This window comes from Macrobrachium nipponense, chromosome 42, assembly GCF_015104395.2.
Source record: "Macrobrachium nipponense isolate FS-2020 chromosome 42, ASM1510439v2, whole genome shotgun sequence".
Classification (NCBI taxonomy): Eukaryota; Metazoa; Arthropoda; class Malacostraca; order Decapoda; family Palaemonidae; genus Macrobrachium; species Macrobrachium nipponense.
Genome location: NC_061103.1, coordinates 38,926,635 through 38,950,669, shown reverse-complemented (window position 1 = coordinate 38,950,669; position 24,035 = coordinate 38,926,635). Strand labels below are relative to the sequence as shown.

General features: G+C 37.7%; 1 protein-coding gene across 16 annotated transcripts in view; it reads right to left on the bottom strand.

The window, feature by feature from the left end:
- LOC135213132 (zinc finger protein OZF-like) overlaps positions 1 to 24,035 on the bottom strand; it is an 81,402-nt gene that overhangs the window by 51,954 nt on the left and 5,413 nt on the right. For 11 of the 16 annotated variants that reach the window (XM_064247058.1, XM_064247060.1, XM_064247059.1 and 8 more), the window contains exons 1-2: positions 13,787 to 13,917; positions 11,609 to 11,689 (exon numbers count right to left, since the gene is read on the bottom strand). The exons of 2 other annotated variants lie outside the window; for them this stretch is intronic. Coding sequence is in view for 1 of the 14 variants with exons in the window: in XM_064247048.1 (XP_064103118.1) it covers positions 8,725 to 10,620 (1,896 nt within the window). In the remaining 13 variants the exon portion in view is untranslated. Of the gene's footprint in view, positions 1 to 7,253; positions 10,783 to 11,608; positions 11,690 to 13,786; positions 13,918 to 24,035 lie in introns of those variants that run through there. 3 more of the 16 variants (XM_064247049.1, XM_064247050.1, XM_064247048.1) reach the window with 2 other exon arrangements.

The following is a 24,035-nucleotide window of genomic DNA, read 5'->3' as shown; positions in this document are numbered from 1 at the left end:
GGAATGTTACTAGTTCGTAACTCGGGTGGTGTCTGTAACTCGGTACTCTCTGTTTGTTACTATATGCATTACAGAACAGCTTATAGGTTTACTTATAATCATTTTAGACTGATTGGCATTCACTTAAGTAACAATTAAAACCTAAATACCTCTATTTCAGTGTACCCCCGGCTGTAGGTTAGAGAAGATAAAAGGCCACTGGTCAGGAAAGACCTAGAGTTCTAGGTTACACTATAATACCATTTTCCAAATCGGCCTTGTAACACTTTTGTTTCTCAATATATAACACGTCATATGATTGATACCGATTTCAGACAAGAGCAGAGTATTATTCCATCTGCTCACTACAAGTTTTGCATTCCAGGCTGGTCTAGACCCCTCCTGTTTTGTAGTCAATAAACAGCTACTATCTCACAGTGTTCAATCCTACAGGCCTTTAGTACTAAGTTTTACAAACTAATTTCTTTATTAGGGTCACTTTGCATAGAAGAATTATGGCATAATAATGTATTACAGTATAATCCAGTGAGTTTCAAAATTCAGATGATCTGAAGGATAATGAAATGTAACCTTATGATGGTCTCAGTTCTAAAATTTATATAAATTAAAGTCATAATTACATTATTTTGCAGGCATAGAAACATCATTTGTAAGAGGGCGAAGCGTAAAACCTTTTAATGCATGCATACAAAAGGTCTGTGTTACCATGCTTGTGTGGTAAACAGTACTGTATTTTGTTTTTAAACATTCATGATATAATTGAAAACATATAGTATAATGCTCATTAACCTCCAATCCAATCAAAGACTAATTTCATAAATTCATTCATTCCATCAAATATAGAGGTTTACATGATCAGGTTATATGTGGTAACAGACATGATTCTAAAGTTGATAAAAAAATATAAAGGTACTGTATGTCCTACAGCATATATTCAATGTCCTGTGACACAAAGGGGGTATGTGAATTTCCACCCATCTTGCCTTTCCTGCACTTCATCTTTCACCCAAACCCAGAATGAAAAATTGCTCAAATCACAAGAGAAGCTACAGTAAAAAGCATTACAGTACATAGATCACAGTGCTGTACTCTACATAATTGAGTATGGGAAATAGAAAGAAAAATTCATGTTGAAGGGTAGGCTGTGCTTACAAAACTTTTTGAGCAATACTGTAAGTGTCTCCTACATATATACTTAACTTAGTAGTTTAACATGAAAAATAAATGAATAAAGAAACAGTGTAAAAATGATATTGTTAAACTACAATAAAGTTTTGTACATACTTACCTGGCAGATATATACTTAGCTATAGTCTCCGACGTTCCGACAGAAATTTCAAAATCTCGCGGCACACGCGACAGGTAGGTCAGGTGGTCTACCTTACCCGCCGCTGGGTGGTGGCGGGCGTATGAACCAATCTATCTCTCCAGCCAGATTTTTTTCTTTTTTTCTTTCACCTGTCTCCTGAGGGGAGGCTGGGTGGGCCATTAGACGTATATATCTGCCAGGTAAGTATGTACAAAACTTTATTGTAGTTTAACAATATCATTTTTGTACATGAACTTCCCTGCCAGATATATACTTAGCTGATTGGCACCCTTGGTGGAGGGTAAGAGACAGCTAAAGTAATAAGGAGAGATAAGAAACAACTGATGTTGTAGGATATAAATAACCTTGGTTCTTACCTGTTCAGGCAGAAGACTTCATTGATACTGTCTCTGAGTCTGCGTTGCCTGGAGAGCTACAGCTAGGACGTGACCTGATGCTGAAAGACTCTCGGATCTACCACTGGGATATATGATCCCTTTGTGTGGTAGAATCCAAGTCAGATCCTGTTAAAGGGAGTTCGTCCCTATCTTAACAGGTCCTAACCATACTACTGACTGCAAGGAGCCACACTCATCAGACCACCTAACCAAACTACTAAAGATTAGTATTACGACCTAAAGAGATGCCTTCATGCATCCTCTTTAAGGCAACCAACAACAACAAATACAAGGGGAAAAATTTATACTACTAAACAGGATGAGTTCCAGCTCCCTGCCCCAGCACTTAATCCGCAGATACGTACGGGCCCAAGGCGAAGCATTTTTTCGTAAGTGATTCTCACATCACGTAAGTAGTGGTTCGCGAACACTGACTGACATCTCCAGAATGTTGTCTCCATCAGATTTCGCACGGACATATTCTTGTTGAAAGCAAGAGAAGTTGCTATGGCTCTTACTTCGTGTGCTTTCACTTTAAGAAGCCTAAGATGTTCTTCTCTGCAGGATCCGTGTGCTTCTTTGATGAGGCTTCTCAAGAAGAAGGACAATGCGTTTTCTTAGACAATGGACGAGTAGGCTCTTTTTACTGAACACCACAGGACCTCTCGGTTGGCTTTCAGTTGCTCTTTTCTTCTAAGGTAGTATTTCACCATTCTCACTGGGCAAAGAGTTCTCTCGGGTTCTTCTCCTACCAAAGAAGATAACCCACGAATTTCGAAGTTCTTGGGCCATGGACTTGATGGGTTCTCATTCTTTGCAAGAAACCAGGAAGGAAAGAGCAAATGAGAGAGTCCTCCTTAACAAAAACCCACATTACCATCAATCGCCTGAAGCTCACTCACTCTTCTGGCGGAAGCTAGAGCCATCAAAAACAGAGTCTTCCTGTAAGGTCTCTGAATGAGGCTGAATTAGGGGGTTCAAACCTAGAGGACCCAAGAATTGAAGGACTACATCCAAATTCCAGCTAGGTGCTTAGGAGACTGCATTTTCGTTGTATCAAAAGACCTAAATTAAGGTCCTGTAGGTCCTTATCTTCCGATAAGTTGAGGCCCCTGTGCCTGAAGACATTCGCCAACATACTACGATAGCCTTTAATCGTCGAAACGACTAAGCCACATTCTTGTCTTAAGAATAAAAAGAAGTCTGCAATTTTGATTCACAGAGGTACTGGAAGAGGAAACGTTATTCCTCTTGCACCATCTTCTGAAGACATCCCACTTCGACTTGGACAAACTCGTAAAGGTGGAAGACCTCCTCGCCTCTAGCGATTACCTTAGCAGCTGCTGACGAAAAGCCTTTCGCTCTGACCAGTTTCTGGACAGTCTGAAGCCAGTCAGACTGAGAGCGGGGAGTTTTTGTAGGTACCTGTCGAAGTGGGGCTGTCTGAGTAGATCGCTCCTTAGAGGAAGCGATCTTGGAAAATCCACTAGCCATTCCAGCACCTCTGTGAACCAATCTTGTGCTGGCCAAAAGGGAGCTATCAAAGTCATCCTCGCGGAATCTGACTCTGCGAACTTTTTTAAAGTCAACCCCAGAATCTTGAAGGGGGGAAACGCGTATACATCGAGTCCTTTTCCAATTGAGTAGGAGAGCGTCTATCCCTATTGCTCCTGGATCCGAGATGGGCGAGCAATACAGAATCCAGTCTTTTGTTCTTTGAAGTTGCAAACAGGTCTAAGAGAGGCCTGCCCCACAACTTCCAAAGGCTCTGGCAAACATCTTGGTGCAGAGTCCACTCTGTGGGAAGGACCTGATCTTTCCTGCTGAGGAGATCTGCCCTTACATTCCTTTTTTCTCCCTGTACGAATCTGGTGAGAAAGTTTTATCCCCCTTTCTTCTGTCCACAGAAGAAGATCTCTTGCTGTTTCGTACAGAGAGAAGGAATGCGTCCCCCCTGTTTCCTGATGTATGCCAGAGCCGTGGTGTTGTCCGAGTTTATTTGCACAACTGCTCCTGTCACATCTGACTCGAACTCCTTCAGAGCAAGCCACACGGCTATTAGTTCTTTCCTGTTGATGTGCCAGGACGACTGGTCCCCCACCCAGGTTCCTGACACCTCCTTGGTTCCCAGAGTCGCCCCCCAACCTGTTTCCGACGCATCGGAGAACAACACCAGGCTGGGGTTCTGGGATTGAAGAGGCAGTCCCTGCGAGAAACTTGTTGGGATCCGCCCACCATGCTAACTCCTTCTTGATTTGAAGAGAAATTGACAGGGAGAACTTCAAATCCTGAGAAGGACGACTCCAATTCCGATGAAAGAAAGATTGGAGCGGTCTCAGGTGCACCCTTCCTAGGGAAACAAATTGCTCCAGTGAGGAGAGCGTCCCCAGCAGACTCTCAACTCCCTCACTGTGCATACTTCTTTCCCTAAGAAGGTTGTTACTTTTTCGAGTCCCCGGGCTATCCTCTCCTGTGACGGAAAAGCCCGAAAACTCAGAGAGTTCATCTGGATCCCCAGATAAACGCACTCTTGAGCGGGAATCAGACTTGACTTCTGCAGATTGACCAGAAGTCCTAAGGAATAAGTCAAATCCAGGGTTTTCTTCAAGTCCTTCAGACAAAGATCTCTGGAACTGGCCCTTATAAGCCAATCGTCGAGATAGAGCGAAATCCTCACCCCTTCTAGGTGAAGCCATTGTGCCACATTCCTCATGATGGCCGTAAAGACTTGGGGGGCCGTGGAGAGGCCAAAACACAGGGCCCTGAATTGGAAGATTCTTCCCCCCATCATGAATCTTAGAAACTTCCTCGAGGAAGGATGGATTGGTACGTGGAAGTAAGCGTCCTGTAAGTCCAAGGACACCATCCAGTCCCCTGACGGAGTGCTGCTAACACCGAGGCAGTGGTCTCCATCGTGAACTTCTTCTTTTCGACGAAGAAGTTCAGGGCGCTTACATCCAACACCGGTCTCCCTCCCCCTGAGGATTTCGGAACTAGGAACAGGCGGTTGTAAAAAGCCTGCCGAAAGATGATCTGCCACTAGTTCGATCGCCTCCTTTTCCAGCATCTGATCTACCGCTAGTCGGAGGGCTTGATTCATGATGGGGTCCCTGTATCTGGCCGTCAACTCCCTCGGGGTATTCGTCAAGGGAGGGCCTCGAAGAGAACGGGATGAGATAGCCCTTCCTCAAAATTGACAGGGTCCAGGCATCTGCGTCTCTTTCTGGGCCCCAGACTTCTGCAAACTGTAAAAGCCTGGCGCCTACAGTTGTCTGAAGGACTTGAGTCTTACTTGGGATGGTTTGATTGACTTCGTAAAAGTCCTCCCTCTTCTATTTGGTTTCCGACCTCTGAACGAAGAGGATCTAGAGGTAGAACAACCCCTCGAAAGGGTTCCTGAGAGGTCGGCTTAGCTTTCTTCGTCTTAGTCTGGAAGGTAGGGCGGCGGCTTCTTGCAGACTGCGCTAGAAGGTCCTGCGTAGCTTTGGCAGAGAGAGCCTTCGAAATGTCTTGAACCAGGTGTTTAGGAAACAGCTGCGTAGAGAGAGGGGCAAAAAGCAAAGACGATCTCTGAGCATGTGAGACAGACTTTGTTAAAAATGAGCAAAATACTGATCTTTTCTTCAAGACCCCTGCTCCAACAGTGAAGCTATTTCGCTTGGCCCCATCCCTCACCGATTTATCCATACAGGATAAGACACAATTCAAATCCTCCGGAGAAAACGTGTCCGGTCCTTGAGTTTTCTTGGCTAGGACTCCGAGGGACCAATCGAGAAAGTTTGAAAACTTCCAAGACTCTAAAAATGCCTTTTTAGAATGTGATCTATTTCATTCATTGCCCACGTAGTTTTGGCCGAATTCAAAGCTGATCTTCTAGTGGCGTCTACTAGTTGCCGAAAAATCTGCGTCAGCTGAAGACGGAAGGCCCAGTCCCAAGGGTTCTCCTGTCTCATCCACCAAATCCTGTCCGTCCTGAAAGCTTCGACGGAGGGAAGGCAAACATAGTTTTTTCCCGCTTCTTCTTTAGTACGCATCCATGAACCGAAACTCTTGAGCGCTTTCTTCATAGAAAGAGTCCGGTTTTCATTCTCACACACGAAGATCCTTTCGTTGCTTTCGCTGTGGAGAACAACGAGTGTGGAGAAGGAGGAGCAGTAGGGCTCAAAGACTCTCCGAACTCCTGAAGGAGAAGCTCTGTGAGCTTCTTGTACGAAGAAACTGTTGCCGATGTATTAGTTTCTTCCTCAGAGGCTTCCTGGTCTTCTTGAAGAGGAGAACGGGGATGAGGATACTTATGAGAATAACCTTAGATGATTTCCTAGCTGGGGTACAGTGCGTATGAAGGAGACCAAAACGTCTTGAATGAGGATGAAAGATTCCAAAGTAGAGAGGCGTACAGGAGAACGACGAGTCGTAAAGAAGGACGCTTATCCGAAAATTTCTCGTCTAAACTTGCATTCCTTCCTAAATGCAGACAAACTCTTAACAGAAAAAGAGGAAAGACTCCTTTCCCTAGAAACCGACACGTCTATCCCTAGGGAAACTACGAGAGGGAGAGCGCCTACTAAAATCCTGGCGCCGATCGTGAGAGAGCGGCTACCAGGCGCCGAGCGCCTATCTGTCACATGGCGCTTAGGGGAATCCTGGCGCCTACCAAGCGGCGAAACCGTTGCCTAAAAAATAGGGCTTTTCCTTTAGGAGCAGGGCGCTTGAGAGGCTCTTGATGCCTACGAAGCGGAGAGCGGCTGCTATGCTCCGAGCGCTTAAACGGAACAGGGCGTTCGGCGAGATCTTGGTCCTTACTAAGGGGAGAACGTCTGTAAGGCTCCGAGCGCCTAACAGAAGCAGGGCGCTTGAGGCGTTCCTGACTTCTAGCAAGAGGAGACCGATCAGGAGTAGGGAGTCTCGAGAACGAAGCAAACGAGGATCAAGGCGTCTTTCTCCAGGAGAACAGCTACTAAAAGAAGGACGCTTACCAGGAGCAGGGCTCCTACTAGACTCTTGATGTCTTACAGGGGAGGAGCGAACTCCATGCGATGAGCGCCTACCAGTCACGTTATCCGACGCCTGACGACAGTAGTCGGAAGGAGAAGTGCGCCTACTTTCAGAAGGGCATTCCCTAGGTTCTCTGAGAAGGCGAGGAGAAGAAAGATGAGACGGAGACGACGAAATAAGTCTTCTATGACCTGAGCGACTCTCTCTTCTTGCCCGAACTCTAAAGAAGGAGAAACAGAAGGGGCTGAGCGTCTACCGAGGCAGGAATCCGATCTGGGGAAATATCTTCATAGTCCAAGGAGCGCCTATCCGTCGAATGGCGTCTCGACACCTCCGAGCGGGAGTGGTGTTCCTCTCGTGAAATGTTACGAAGTGTAGAAGTATCCTCAAAAGAAGGAGATCGCCGATTACAAGGAGAGCGCTCTTCCGACGGAAACGAGCCTCGAATCTCTTGATAGGGAGAGACAAATCCTTCCTTCTACGCGATCCTCCATTGCCAAGGAGTCCGCCAAGGCTGTGATCTGATTGAGGCCCCCCCCTTGTAGGCCCGCTAGCACTCGAGAAGGAGAGTCCCCAGGATCTTCTTCCGAAGCAAGCTCAGCGCGAGGAGCGGGAGAAGGCGGGCGATCACTGGCTCTCCTAGGCTTCTTTGCTTGCAAGGAAGCTACATCAGAAAAGTCTTCTGGGTTGGACGCTAACGTACTGAAGGGAGCCTCCGCAGCCCTCTTCAACGGGCGTGACGCCTCCTTAGAGCTCCAACCACGCTTCGGCGAAGGAGAAGAGGATGACAAAAAACACTGACGAAGAATATTCTTCTTCTACGATCCAAGGCAGCCTGGGAGCGAACTTCAGGATCTGCCGAGGGGACGCCTGACCGGTGGGGGCTCTCCCTAGCCCTCCTGCGGCTTTCGACTTTCCTCCTCCACTGGAACTGGGAGTCTGGAAGAGGTCTAGGCCTGGAGGCACTAAGGAGCCAGTCAGACGCACCCTCCACATCACTGGGTACACTGCTCTTATCATCACTGACACTCTTACCTTGATCAGTACGAAGATTCTTGTCTTCCTTAGGACACAAGGAAGCTTTTGAGGCCGCCGCCTCCGAAGACGAATCTCCGGCTTCGGTGCGGGGAGCAGGAGCTGAGACCTGGGAGGAAGGTTCTAAAACTACATTAATGTTAGTTTCATTCTCACTCATTCTCGACCTGCTCGAACTCCTTGAAGAAGCTTTACGTACCCTATCCCTTTCAAGTTTCCTATAAGAAGAAAGAGCCTTATATTCATCTTCGTTCAAAACCTCACACTCTTGACACGGGTTACTAAATGAACATTCATTCCCCCTACATTTAACACAGAAAGTGTGAGGGTCAACCGCAGCTTTCGGTAACCTCACCTTACATCCATCGGTCAAACATACTCTAAACAAAACCGGAGTTTTGGAAACAGAATCAAAATCAGACATTCTACAGGAAAATCCAGTGCAAAGTCAATAACGGTCCACAATCAGCGTATGCCAAGCCAAAATAGAGCGAATACGTCACCAAAATGTCCAAATCAATCTCCAGGCAAGCGAGAAATGAAGAATATATCGGAATGAAACGACAACAGTTGTTATCGCTTCAGCGACAGAAAAAAATCTGGCTGGAGAGATAGATTGGTTCATACGCCCGCCACCCAGCGGCGGGTAAGGTAGACCACCTGACCTACCTGTCGCGTGTGCCGCGAGATTTGAAATTCTGTCGGAACGTCGGAGACTATAGCTAAGTATATATCTGGCAGGGAAGTTCATGTACAAAATACAGCAGTAATATTTTTAAATGTTATCCTTTAAACACTCAAAACACTACAACCCTTGTAAAAAAGAAATTAATAAATATAAAAATGGAACACACAACCTTCTAAAAAAATGGTTCAATATGATTGAAATGTGAAGTAAATTTACTTCTGCCAAGAACTGGCTATCCTATGAGGACAGACTTGGTACTATTGTTTAAAGTCCCAAAGATATATAGACATGTTAACATATCATACGGGAGGGTCCATATTTTCAGCGCCTTCTTCAATTTCCTCCTTTATTTGTATAAAGTAGCCTTCATCTCTTACGTTAGAATCCTCTTCCTCTTTCACAACAGTCTCAACTTTAGGCACAACATCTAATTTGGATAATGGGTCTTCACTTTCATTATCCTCGCATTCTGGGGCATACTGCTTCTCTGTATCGGAGATATCCTCATTCAACCTATTATCTTCTATTTTATAATCAACATATACAATCTCTGAAACATGGGTAACATTTTCCTTGTCTCCTTCTGGATTTAAAATGAATTCACTCACGCCTGCTATAGACTTTGTTTTCTCTTTATTACGATCTTCCTCACTGGCGCAAACATTCTCTCTTGATGGTTCGATATAACTATGCACACAAATTTCATGACATACACATGACTTCCTATTTGAAAAAGATGCCCTGCAGACACTGCATTCGAACACTTCCTCAGAGTCATTAGAATCTAACTCAAATTCAAGGTGGGAATGTTCCACTCTTACATGATGAACTACATTCCTTTTCCGGGAGGACTGCCTATCACAAAATGGACACTTATATATGTCTTTATCTGGTGAGTGCTGCTTCATGTGTATTTTGTAGGTTTTCCTACATTTATATTGCTTCCCACATTCCTCACAAGCAAATGGTTTTCCTTCCAAGTGCGTGTAACTATGAGTATCAAGTTCTGCTTTGTACTTAAAAACTTTGCCGCAATTCTCACACTGGTAACGGTTTTTCTTGTGCGGTTTCGAGCCATATTTGTTAGGAACAAGGTTAAAGCTGTTCTCGTCTTTTTCAGGATCCGCAACGGAGTCACTCGTTTCTGTCATATCCTTCATTTCACTATTATTGCAATCTGCAGCATTAGCACCACTGCTTCTTGATGGTTCTATAAAACTATGAACACAAATTTCATGGCATATACAGGACTTTTCACTGGGAAAAGATTCTTTGCAAACTCTGCACTGGAATGCTTCCTCTGAGTCATCATGACCTATTTCAGATTCTGAGGAAGCGTGTCTAGTTCTAACATGGCGGATAATGTTGTTCCTCTCAAAATACTCCTTGTCACAAAACAAACACTTGAATATATTTTTGTTTGGTGAATGCAGTTTCATATGAATCAATAAAGATTTTCTGAGCTTAAATTCTTTATTGCAATCCTTACAGGAAAATGAACTTCCTCCTGAATGGACATGCATATGAGAATCTAGCTGGTTCCTAAATCGAAATGTTTCATCACAATTTTCACAATGGTAAGGTTTTTCTCCTGTATGAATTCGCATGTGGCGCCGCAAACCATCCTTGCCAACAATATTTTTATTGCAAACAGGGCACTCTACCTTTTCCCTAACAAATGTCCCCTTGAGGTGCCTTGCTCTGTGCTTCTTTAGTGAATCCATCCTGGTGAATACTTTGTTACAAAAGCCACAAGTGAAAGCATTCCCATGGACTTTCATATGCACTCTCAGTTGGTTGTTCTCTGTGAAAGCTTTGTCACAAGTTGGACATTTGAAAAGTTTCTCCCGAGTGTGAGTTAGTATGTGATCCCTTAAGGTCCCTTTTTGTACAAACTTTTTTTGACAATAGGAACATGTTAGCAAACCCACCCCAGTGTGAAAGCGCTTGTGTTTCTGAAGAGTTTGTTTGTCACTGAATTTAGCAAGGCAAATAGTGCATTCAAATTTAATACCAGAATGAATTAATTCATGTCTCTTGCAATTGCTTTTCAATCGGAACTTTTTTTCGCAAACACTGCAACTGTAAGGCATCTCACCAGAGTGGATAGTGGCATGTTTTCGTATGTCGGTCGTTCCTCCCTGGTAGTCACACTCCGGACATTTATATTTCTTCCTCTTCCTCTTAGCATCCATGCTTTATAAACGAAACTTGAAATATAAACCGAAATACCTATTTAATAGTAATTCCCTTTCTTTTCCAGTTCGAATCCTCTTCACACTTAGATTATAATGAGCTGCTTCCAGCCTCACTGTATCAAGATTATAATGAGCTGCTTCCAGCCTCACTGTATCAATCTGTTGAAAGAGATTTTGCATGAAGAAAATGGCTAAGATTATAAGAAAATTATTCACTAGGGAAACCACAATTTTTCTAACGTAATTAACATAAGACAAAAATTCAACACAACTGGTAAGTTGAAGTTTATGTATTATACTTCACTTTGTCATGAAAGTAATAAAATCCAGTGTGTGCCACACTACACCGAGATAGCATATTTTTTCCCACTATAATAGAAAATTTTAACCAGATTACTACACTGTCAAGTGAAATATGCGCTTGGGTTCAGCATCAAAGACATGCAGTTAAGTTGTTAAAAAAAAAAAAAAAAAAAAAAAAAAAAAAGATAAAGTGAGCAGCAAGCACTATACAGTACGTATATGGATACTGAGAGGTGACAGCATGAAACCTTTGGTGCAATTTGCATTTTCTTGTAAAAGACCAGTGCAGATGACAGCCATGTAGGAAAAAATGAATGAATGAATCAAGGAATTTAGCCAGTAAAGCCATGCACTGGGTGACTTCCAGTCAATCAGCACTTAAGGCAATGGGTATTTCAAAGTCAGCAGAATTTCGCTCTGGTGAGGTGTGCCCTGAATCATAATTGCAGGAAAACTAAATTATAATAATTCAGCAAGGCACCAACAACCAAGAAAACCTGTTAGGTTGCTAGTCTATAGTAGGGTTTCTTTTTTTAAACTAGGTAGGTTCACCACATTCTAGGTGTCACCTTTACACTAGAAATAATTATTCCTTGACAGCAAATAGTCAACAGTCAAAAACTACCTCTTACATCAAGAACTCTCACCACCATAAGAGTAAGCCTCTCATTTAAACACTTACCTGAAGGTCTTCAATGATAAAAACTTGGAACCGGCATCAGCTCTTCAAAACAGCTGTTTCCATCTGTAGTCGTGTCGTAACCTGAAAAATGAAATAAGATATAAAACAGTGGACTACACCAAAAAATTAAATGTTCACTGCAATGCTAACACATTACAATGTCAAAATTTGACATGAAATTGAAAGGCAATCTCATTTAAGAGATAGAAAAATGACAAAATTTTAAATCAATTTGTATTTTTCATATAGCTGACAAACCTGAGGTCTTAACAATAGGATATTTTCCAAGCGCAGCTGGTAACCAGTTAATACAATCAGAGATTGTAAGACAGTATAAGAAAGAACATAAATTTCACTATCTAACAAATGACAAATCACTTCTATTTGCCACAAAGTGGTATGAAATGTGATATATCTTAGATGAGAATCTGAAAAAAAAACCATTCTAAATTTAAGTAACAACAAACAAAACTATATCTATTCAATTGTCTACGTTTCTCTGATATTTAGATAAATCTAGTATGCATAGGTTGTGGGGAGTACACTGAAATGAAGGCCCCAACCTAAGGTAACCTAGGGGTGTTGACTGGTTACAAATTTGCTGTACCTATTACTGATGGAGGGGTGTGAGACTGGTATCGTTTTACCTTATAAGTCATAATTCAATTACCCAATTATTTTTCTCTGTTCCTATTTTGCATTTGTGATGGTTATGTACTGAGAAGAAATATTTTGTGAGTAGTCTGTAGATTCGTTGGGCAGACCTCGTAACTCCTTCTGCCCGGGCCACCAATCCATCCGCCAAGGTAAGTAGTTCCATCCAAAACAGCTGACAATCTCGTTGTGCCCCGACCCAATGTGCCACGCGACCTCAGTCTTTCCTGGCTTCCCAACATGGCTGTGTCCGCGTCTTATCCCCAACATCTTTTCAATTTGCCGCCGCCAATCCGGTCACGTTGCTGGATTTGGGTGTCTTGTGTAAAGTCATTACTTATCTTTTTAATGAAAAATGGCCTTCTTGGTGATTTTAGTGGTGAATGCAATAAGTGTGAAGAAGGCACAATCGGCCTCGTGAAGCATGGCGCACCTTCCAGTGGCGGTGTATCGACTATCGAGTCGTCCGAATCGGTAATTTCCAACTGGTCCGACGATTCCAATTTCGTTCTCAAATAAGCTAAGTGCAGGTTCATACAGTTTATATTTTCTATGCCATTTTTTCTTGCCAGAACATATGAGCTTGCCAAGAATCATTAAAAATGTTGATAAGGCGCGCAGCGCCGTTCGACCACGCTGAAACTAAATAACGCGCCAAAACATACGTCCAACATCTTGTTTGTATTCGTCCGCTAATTATCTAGCAGACGGTACTCTTGCCGACAAATCTTCAGGCGCCCCTATTTTGTTTTGATGTGTTTTACCCAAGAAAAATATAAATTATATATAATGAGGGAGGTGGCTGGAGTCTTCCAAAAAATAAACTACACCCTAACGAGACTTCCGTTAACCTAACCTAGACAACCTCGGATGCTGAGCCCTTACCTGAAAGGCCCCTCCTTCCACAAGGACCCCCCAAAAGTAAGTTGCGACCTTCCAATCTGCATTCTATCCTAATTATACAATTAACAAAGTAAGCTACTAAAAGTAATCATAATTACTAGGTACCTACATAGGGTACCTAAGAATTCCATTGCCTAGCCTAATTGGTTTGGTAGGTAGTACTGCTAGGCTAGCTAGCTAAGTTGGCCACGAGAGGGTATTATTTACCTAAACAAGTAATAAGGTATTACAAAGTGATATAAATATTATAAGTATTTAAAAATACATACTAGCCTAATAGGAATAAGAGTCAGTCACGATGGCGTAGGCTAGGTAGCTGTTGTTACCAAGTCCTTCTTACCTAGCTACCCTAACCTCAGCATTCTTTCCTTTCTGAAGACAATGAAAAGCTAGTTTACATCATTACCTATCGTAGTTTATTGTTACTAACTAAAATAAGAGATAGTCCTGATTAATATTTTATTTTAAAGAGTAAGTAGGTATGTAGCCTATCGCATCCCGTGCTCCACGAAGCTTGACTTGACCAAGCCCGTCGCTTCCCTGCTAATGACCTCAATATTTCTACTTATCTAAATGCTATTCTAACCATCTTATCAACATAATTATCCACTGAATAATCACCGTATTCATCCACAGGTGTATATTGAAAAATATACACGAAGATACACAATAATCATAAGAATTCAAGACTGATATTGACGAATAATTGCGAGTGGCTTCTGTCGCTTTGCGGTCACTAACGCTCTCAGTGGAAGCAGTGTTGCAAATGCTGGTTTTATTTGGGGATATAACATTTTCTAGCCGAAAGTTCATTCAAACGTTAGTTTATTTATGATAAATATGATCATATATTACAACTTGTATTGTATACAGTTAACAGTTATAGTACGAAGTATCTACGCATTTATAGGTAAGAAAAAATGGGCAGAATTTGCTTGAAATTGCTGTTTTAAGAGAATAAACAAAATTATTTTCAACGGCAAGTTCCAGGGTTAAGACGTTAGATTTATAAAGAATAAGTAAACATTTTACAGTCTACAGTTATAATGTGAAGCATCATCGCATTTACAGATAAGAGAAAATAGGCAGGATTTGCTTCCCATTGCTTTAAATTGATACAAGCGGAATTCCATTCAGCATAATGTAGTTGCTATGCTCGATACGTGTAGTAGATAAAAAGATTGGAAGATTAACTAAGCTTCCCCTACACAATCAGTGTTATTGTGCAATATTCTGATTTATACGACACAATATATTGAAAACTAGAGTCTGGTGTTTTATTGCACAAGACGAACATATTTATAGGTTAGTAATAGTGAGAGGGTTGACATTGCGCAATATCCTGTCAGTTTGCATACTGCCATCATGCCGTCGACATATCTGGCAAGAAGGATGATCGATGATTCCTACTTTTCATTTGCATATATAATTGCTATGGTCCTTTGGCTCACTGACCCTTATCTCCTTTAGCAAATTCCCTGTGTGTACTTGTTGTATACCTATAGGTAGACACTACCTATAATCAAGGTTATAATATGAAAACACGAAAAATATTCGAATGTACTATAAAATGAAATTCAGATAGAGAGGGATAGAATTATCCTACATAAGCAAAGACTTTTTCCTGAAGAAATAATTATGGTCGTGAGATAATTGGCCAGAAATTTCCATAAACTTGACAAAAGTAGCGATAAAATACACTAATGCGCTAAGAGTAGCGCGAGAAATTCCAGTCTCACGAAGAAAAATAGCCTTTAAATCACGAAAAATATCAACATTGGCAACATTGTTTATATGATGTTAGAGGGCGGGACGTTTTCTTTGCATCGGCGCTCCCCCAAAATCGCATATTAATCAATATTGACTCATTTCTCCGCACAAAGCTATTTAATTTTCTTTTTAACTTACTTTCCATAAACAATAAAGATATTTTTGTATTGATTTTCATTTAGCTTTGGGTATTTGTCTACACAAGGTCATTAACAAAACCAAGTTATATTTTATGAGTTACAGTTGCGATAGCCACTTTCTATAATAATAATAATATATACCTCCTTTAACCGTAAGTAAGTAAGTAAAATCAATAGGAAACTTAAGAGACCTTATACAGTACCAATGCAGCTAAAACAGCCTGAATTTCAACCATACAATATCACCAAGGAAACATAAAAAGAAAGTGTAAAGTGTAAAATACTCGGTGTGTCTAGTGTTGAGACGATGACCATGATATAAAGTAAAGTTCTCTGAATTCGGTGGAAAGTTTTTAATTACAAGAAGAATTAATGTGTTTTTTTAAGGGACATGGACCAAAAATAGAAAGGATTTACCTCCTCAGTGTCACCGCTGAAAGTCTTTGCGCACTAAGAATTAGTTTAATTTACTAGGAAAGCATTTTAACTCAGAATATCTATGGACTCTACTCGGATATTGTGTCCTTAGATGGACCTCATAATTCATACACAATTCAAGTTATTTTGATCAAAAGAGTTAACCATAAATGATAAGTGATAGTGTTTGTGTTATACACATTTCATAAGGTGACGTCTATAGATGTTTTAGTGAATAGTTTTATAAATAATATTTATGGATTGCATGCATCTAAAGGGAAATATAGACACGAGATATATAACACCCTAGGCTTGGGTATAGCTATAATTAAACAAAAATAATAATCAATCACACAACGGAAGCTATCTATATGTTATTGTACAGCTATTTGACAATACATTTTAGATTAAGAATTATACAATAGTTGTACATATACAAAAAACATTAAAATTTCACGGTACGTATTATTTTGTAGCTATAGGCTACGTACGAGTATAGGAAGCTACTACGTAATATCATTATAATAATTTGTGAATTACGGAAAATATCAGCACCGAGTCTGATATTCTATAACTCTGAATGATTAAGTTACCATGTGAATATTTAAAAGACTTACACAGCTACGATTATGCCACTGGGTATTGAATTTTCAAAACACTCCCAGTTTCGATTATTAGTTTATAATAGTCTACCAAAAAGGGTATGAAAAGAAAACGAAAGTTTACCGGAAACTAAAATACAGCACTCACCTCATATACGTAATATGTTTACCTTTATTCTCCACCATGAATTTTGAGTGACATTCCACCAGGAATCAAAACTAAGTATACTGTGGAGATAATTCCTGAATTTGATTGGAGATAAATACATAACATAAGTAATAATTAGGGAATTTCTTATCAGCATATAAAAGCATGACTCAGAAATATTTTTAGTTTTAAATATAATCCTATAAGCTATATAAAGCCAAATTCACCATAACGTATAATTCATTATAGTGGAAATTCCAAGAATTTTCGAGTGTATCGTGAAAGCTGAGTCTGTATTTGGCCAAGGTAAAATACCCAAAACATCTTATTTTAATTAAAATAATACCAGCACATCCGTAGTAAGAATAATGATAATAAAAGGCTCTAATATAGAATTGCGTCATATTATGATCACTACAAATTGAAAAAAGTTATAAAAGATGAGAAACTACAAAAAATACAAAATGGATATTATATATCGTTTTTCTACTGTCTAACAAGTTGATGTTTGATTTCTATGGTTAAATTTGGGTTTTTATCGAAGAATAGGCTACCCATGAACAGATCTTACGAAAGACTTAACGTTAAATATAGCAAATAACCTAGATAAGATGCTTTTAATAGCAATTTTTAGGGGTAAATAAAAAGTAAATAAATGAAAAAAAGAAAAAAACTTCACTTACAAATAAAAACAGCACATACGTAGTTGGGCAGCTCTTCAGATTATATCAATTATATCGTTCTTTGAATGTAAAGTGTAGCTATTATTTCTTCAAAGTAACTCATATCAGTAATTCTGTAGTTTAAGTTAAGTCTAACGCAATTTCAATCCACCACAAATAAATTAACGAATAAACTCATAAGAACGGATAAGGAAAGGAATGAAAATATAGAAACTTAACGTATTTCATTGCGACTTTCTGGCAGGCTACTTTGAAAACAGGCAAAGTCCTAATGAAATATTCAAGGAAATTTGCTGAAATATTTATCAGTGTAGTTACATGTAGTTTTAAAAAATTATTTTTAATCTTTATATTAATTGTTATTGTTGTCTCTTCTCGAAAAAATTAAAAGTTAAGAATTGATATATATATATATATATATATATATATATATATATATATATATATATATATATATTATATATATATTTTCCTAACTTTTTCGAGAAGAGACAACAATAACAATTAATATAAAGATTAAAAATAATTTTTAAAAACTACATGTAACTACACTGATAAATATTTCAGCAATTTTCTTTTCTGGAAATTTCTGGAAATTGCTGCGGATTGGGCTCCATCATCCGTGAGGATATCTCCCATTTGAGCATCACAAAATATATGAGAGAGAGAGAGAGAGAGAGAGAGAGAGAGAGAGAGAGAGAGAGAGAGAGTATTAAAAATATGGGAATATATATGTAAAAAAGCGAATACCACAGGAAAATAATAGTCAGAAATCCAAGCGCTTTCGTCTTTACTCAGACATCGTCAAGGAGTTAATGAAGTACAATTGGAGATGAAGGTCTCAGGTACAAAACAAGATCAAGAATACCAGATGGTTAATTGTCGAAAGGGTAAAACTTAAAAGAGATAATCCAGGATTATCGGAATCACACGGTCACAAACCTAACTGAAATACAAAGTATCTTTACAGTCCAAAACATGTAAAAACTGAATATATTAATTTTGTTTCTTATATTTATCTACAACTTTTTTCATAATGAAAGCATCAAGTTTAAATAAACCAAGACTTAAATTTAGAACATTTCAATTATTTGACTTGATGAAACAAGATTCAATGATATTCCTTTTAACTGTGTCATTACATGGGATTAAGGCTCTTGCTTGACTCCAGTTAATAGGATGGTCCAAATCTCTCATATGTACGAATAATGCATTCGATATTTGCCCAGTTCTCACAGAATATTGATGTTGCTTGAGACGTTTGAGAAAGAGATTTACCGGTCTGTCCGTAATAGACTTTATCACACTTTTTGCAAGGAATTTCATATATGCAGCCTGGAAGATCTGTAGGAGAATTTTTGATTATTAAACTCTTGACATTAATATTACTGAAAATAACATTTATGTTAAATAGCTTTAAATTTCTAGGAATATCTAAAAACCTTTCATCATAGGGTAATTTTAGAATGTTATGCTTACTAAATTCAAGTTTGTCATTAGTTGAATAAAATGTTTTTCTAGCTCTTTTCCATGCCACATCTATAAAAGTCCTTGGGTATTTAAGTTTCAATGCAATATCATAAATAGTTTTAATTTCAGCGTCAATAAACTGCGGGCTACAGACACGTAAAGCCCTTAAGAACATCCCAGAAAAAACAGAGAATTTAACATTTTGATGGTGATTGGAGCAGTAATGAACAAAAGAGGCAATGTTAGTTGATTTTCGAAAGACTGAAAAGGTGAAATTTCTATCATTTCTAAGGACATTTACATCAAGAAAATTCAAATTACAATTTCTTTCTTCCTCTACAGTAAATTTTATAGAAGGGACTAAACATATTGAGATTATTAAGGAATACCTGGAGATTTTTTCGTGACTGGCCAAATACAGAAGATATCATCCACATATCTAAACCAAATAACTGGGAGGGGGGGGGGGGAAATGGCTGCTCTTCTAGCAAACACAATACATTTGAAATACCGAGAAAGCGAGTCGATATAAAAATGTAACAATAATTATATTATATATATATATATATTTATATATATATATATATATTACGTATATTGTATATATATGACGTGTGATTATAATATTATTATTATATTATATTATATTATATATATATATATATACATATATACCTATATATTAATTATTTATATATATATAGATAATAATATATTATAAGTAATAATAATATATATATATATATATATAAATATATATATATATATACATATTATATAATATATATATCTATATAAAATATATATATTATATAATATATATATATATATATAGATATATATATATATATATATATATATATTATATATATATATATATAGATATATAGTATATATGATATATATATATATATATATTATATATATATATATATATATATATATCTATATATATATATATATAGATTATAGATATATATATATATATATATATATATATATATATATATAATATATATATATTATATTATATTGTTTACAATTTATCATCGACTCGCACCTTCTCGGTATTTCAAATGTATTGTGTTTGCTAGAAGAGCAGCCATTTTTACCCCCCCCCCCCCACCCACCTTTACGACTTGGGGATCGGCATGTCCGTTCTGCCTTAAAGATGGGGGGTAATATTCCGTTAATGACTAGAGACCTTGTGTAGGATAAGAAGGGCAGGTCGTAGGGATTATATAATATATATCATATATATATTATATATATATATATATCTATATATATATATATATATATATATATAATATATATATTAGTATACTATATATAATATATATATATATATATATATAGATATATATATATATATATATAGTATATACGTAATATATATATGTGTGTGTGTGTGTGTGTGTGTGTGTGTGTGTGTACACTATATAGTGTATATACACTATATATGCACATATGACCAGTGGACACCGAATGGCTGTTCCATTGCTTTCAATAAAAGCTATATATATCACAACATTCAATATCTATTTATTATCATTTGCTAAAACATTTGTAAAACATGTAGTTTACGCAAGTTCTCATTAATAGATACCACCCTTTTATAAAACACTAGTAAGATATTCATTTATTTACGTGACTTCTCAAAGCGATTAAAAATTAATTAATATATTTCAACGAACAAAGCAACATTATATGACCTTTGCAAAAACAAAAAAAGTATAATTTTTATCTAACTTTTAAAAAAACTTGGAAAAATTTCATGAAATGCATTACGTTTAGGATATATATAGTGTCACTTAAAGTGAATTAGCACATTTTGCAATTTTGAAAAAAATGATGTTGCGTTGACATAGGACAAAAAATTCGAAATATTTGAAACACAGAATATCGATTCAATAAAACAAAGATGGCTTTAAATAAATGAAAAATAAATAAATAAAATTGTACCACATTAGGTTAAACGATAGTAGCAATTATATATCCTCATAATTATATTCACGCGGAAAACTGAGTAATACTTTGGTTGTAACTCAGATTATCTTGTAGAATTTTAACACCCCTTTTTAACTGGAATTCGTCGAATCATTACGTTAGATCTGATATATTTTATTCTGGCAATTTTAACATTTTTCCGAATATCCTAAAAATACGTTGGTGCTCATTATACACTTTTGAACTCACCTACTTCTCCTAAAAAGCACAAATGCACACAATTATGGAAACACGCATACCCCCACACACTAAACTATAAAGTTATTTTATGTAGAGCGACCTCGAAGCATATCGTCAAAGTCAACTAGTAGTGTCAGCTAACTCGTCAACAATTCAATAGATATCCTAACCTCCCTAGATGGTGTCTATTTTGGAACCGTCAGATTTGTGAGCCAGATGGGCAGCCATCTTTGAAAATGGAGACCATTCTGGCATTTCATTATCACTAGATGTATCGCTAATTTTCGAGTTTTGAGGATAATTAAAAATGTTTTATCAGTGACCTATCTCACTTTGAAAACTAACAATTCTCGTATTTGAGTACAAGTTACTTAACCTACGGTATTAGAAAGACGATGTAATTGAATGTAATTTTCTTCGTATCTATACAGCGCATGCGCAGTGCGTGTTTCTCTCTCTCTCTCTCTCTCTCTCTCTTTCTCTCTCTCTCTCTCTCTCTCTCTCTCTCTCTCTCTCTCAAATGTCAAATAAAATGCAAGGTTCGTTCCGAGAGCGGAATGCAAAAAAAAAAAAAAAAAAATATCTGTCGATGGCTTAATCTCATTAGAAAAGGACAATTATCAATTATTGAAGTTAATGGCAATTTTTACCCTCGTTAATTAATCATTAATATGATAATTGGTTGATAATCGCTAGGGGGTGATTAGTATGGCACACGGCTTTTTTTCTTATACATCAATACATTATATAAGCTGTTGATTATGGTGAATTATTGGGTACGTTTACTGAAGAAAAATAATTATCAGTCGATTCGATTATTTTTGAAATAAATAATAATTTTGTTCTATTTTGTCCTGAAGAGGAATATTCAGTCATTTATCAAGTAAATAATAATTTACAGTACCATTAATTTCAAATTATTACAGGTCATTATGTCATCATTAAAACAGAATTATAATAGCACTTAGTAATTACGAATTGAACGACTTAATGATTTTTAATTCAATATTTTCATTTTTGAATGAAACATGCACTGCGCATGCGCTGTATAGATACGAAGAAAATTACATTCATTTACATCGTCTTTCTAATACCGAGGTTAGTACTGTCTCAAATACGAGATTGTTAGTTTCAAAGTGAGATAGGTCACTGATAAACATTTTTTAATTATCCTCAAAACTCGAAAATTAGCGATACATCTAGTGATCTTGAAATGCCAGAATGGTCTCCATTTTCAAAGATGGCTGCCCATCTGGCTCACAAATCTGACGGTTTCAGCATAGACACCATCTAGGGATGTTAGGATATCTATTGAATTGTTGACGAGGTAGCTGACACTACTAGTTGACTTTGACGATATGCTTCGAGGTCGCTCTACATAAAATAACTTTATAGTTTAGTGTGTGTGGGGGTATACGTGTTTCCATAATTGTGTGCATTTGTGCTTTTTAGGAGAAGTAGGTGAGTTCTAAAAGAGTATAATGAGCACCAACGTATTTTTAGGACATTCGGGAAAATGTTAAAATTGCCAGAATAGAATATTTCAGATATAACGTAATGATTCGACGAATTCCAGTTAAAAAGGGGTGTTAAAATTCTACAAGATAATCTGAGTTACAACCAAAATATTACTCGGTTTTCTGCGTGAATATAGTTATGAGGATATATAATTGCTACTATCATTTAACATGTGGTACAATTTATTTATTTACTTTTTTTTATTTATTTACCATCTTTTTATTGAATCATATTTCTGTGGTTTTCACAATATTTTCGAATTTTTTGTCCTATGTCAATGCAACATCATATTTTTTCAAATTCAAAATTGCAATGTGCTAATTCACTTTAAGTGACCACTATATATTTTCGTAAACGTATTGCATTTTATGAAATTTTTTCCAAGATTTTTTAAAAGTTATATAAAAATTATGCTTTTTTTTTGCAGAGTTCATACAATGTTGCTTTGTTCGTTGAAATTATATTAATAATTTTCGCTTTGAGAAGTTACGTAAATAAATGAATATATCTTACTCGTGTTTTATAAAAAAAAGTAACTATTAATGAGAGTTTTCGTAAATTACATGTTTTACAAATGTTTTAGCAAATGATAATAAATAGATATTGAAGTTGTGATATATATAGCTTTCATTGAAAGTAATGGAACAGCTATTCGGTGTCCACTGGTCATATGTGCATATAGTGTATATACACTATATAGTGCATACACACACACACACACACACACATATATATATATATATATAGTAGATATATATATGCACATATATATATATATATATTTATATATATATATATATATCACTCGAGCTACAAATGTCCTTTAATATCTAATTCGCTCTAACCTCGGAATTGATATATTATCATATAGTACCGAAGGGGAATTTTTTAGTTGATAATAATTTCGTCCCCTCATGGGATCGAACCACCGTCCAGTAGGACGGGAACGAAATTCAGGAACGGCCAGTGACGTTATCCAGTCAAGGCCACAGAGAGATCCCCATGAGAGGACGAAATTATTATCACTAAAAAAAATTCCCCTTCGGTACATATATGAAAATATATCAATTCTGAGGTAGAGCGAATTAGATATTAAAGGACATTTGTAGCTCGATGATCTATGTGAATCACGTGATGTGATAATTTATTCATATATATATATATATATATTGTTACATTTTGATATTGACTCACATTCTCGGTATTTCAAATGTATTGTGTTTGCTAGAAGAGCAGCCATTTTTAACCCCCCCGCCTTTATGACTTGGGGGATCGGCATGTCCGTTCTGCCTTAAAGATAGGGGGTAAAATTCCGTTAATGACTAGAGACCTTGTGTTAGGATAAGAAGGGCAGGTCGTAGGGATTATATCAGCTGCTGGGTAGGGTATAGGTAGTCCTAGCTTTAGACCTCTTTTCCCACAAATCCGCTGGCTCTGTTTTGCATCTTTCCAGACAATGCCGCAGGCCGTGCTTTGAAACCGAGGTCCCCTGTGAATGCCCTGAATTCGTCCTCAGTCGCTTCCAGCTCCTATAGCGGACAGACGTGTTCGCCTCTAACCTGTTGTCAGCCTTTTGTTCATCATCGCTGGTTAGAGCCCTCATCAGACATCACACTACATGCACAAGCCAACTAAGGTATGTCTCGAAAGTGCAAATTCCAACCAGCAACTATTTCTCCAAGATGAATCTTGCTATTTTCATTTTCAAATTTCCATTTTCTCACTCCTCTAACGAACATCCTTTGTCAATCCCCGTAAGCACGTGCCACCCCTGTGACTTGTCCAAGATTAGATCTTCATTGAGCATTTTATTTAAGCACTAGAGTTCCTCCCCTTGTGTGTGATTAAAGATAAACACACTCCATAGTGCATTTGCTGTAATATTGGGCAAGAAGTCTTTGTTTTTATGTTGTGTGTAATTTGGAACTATTC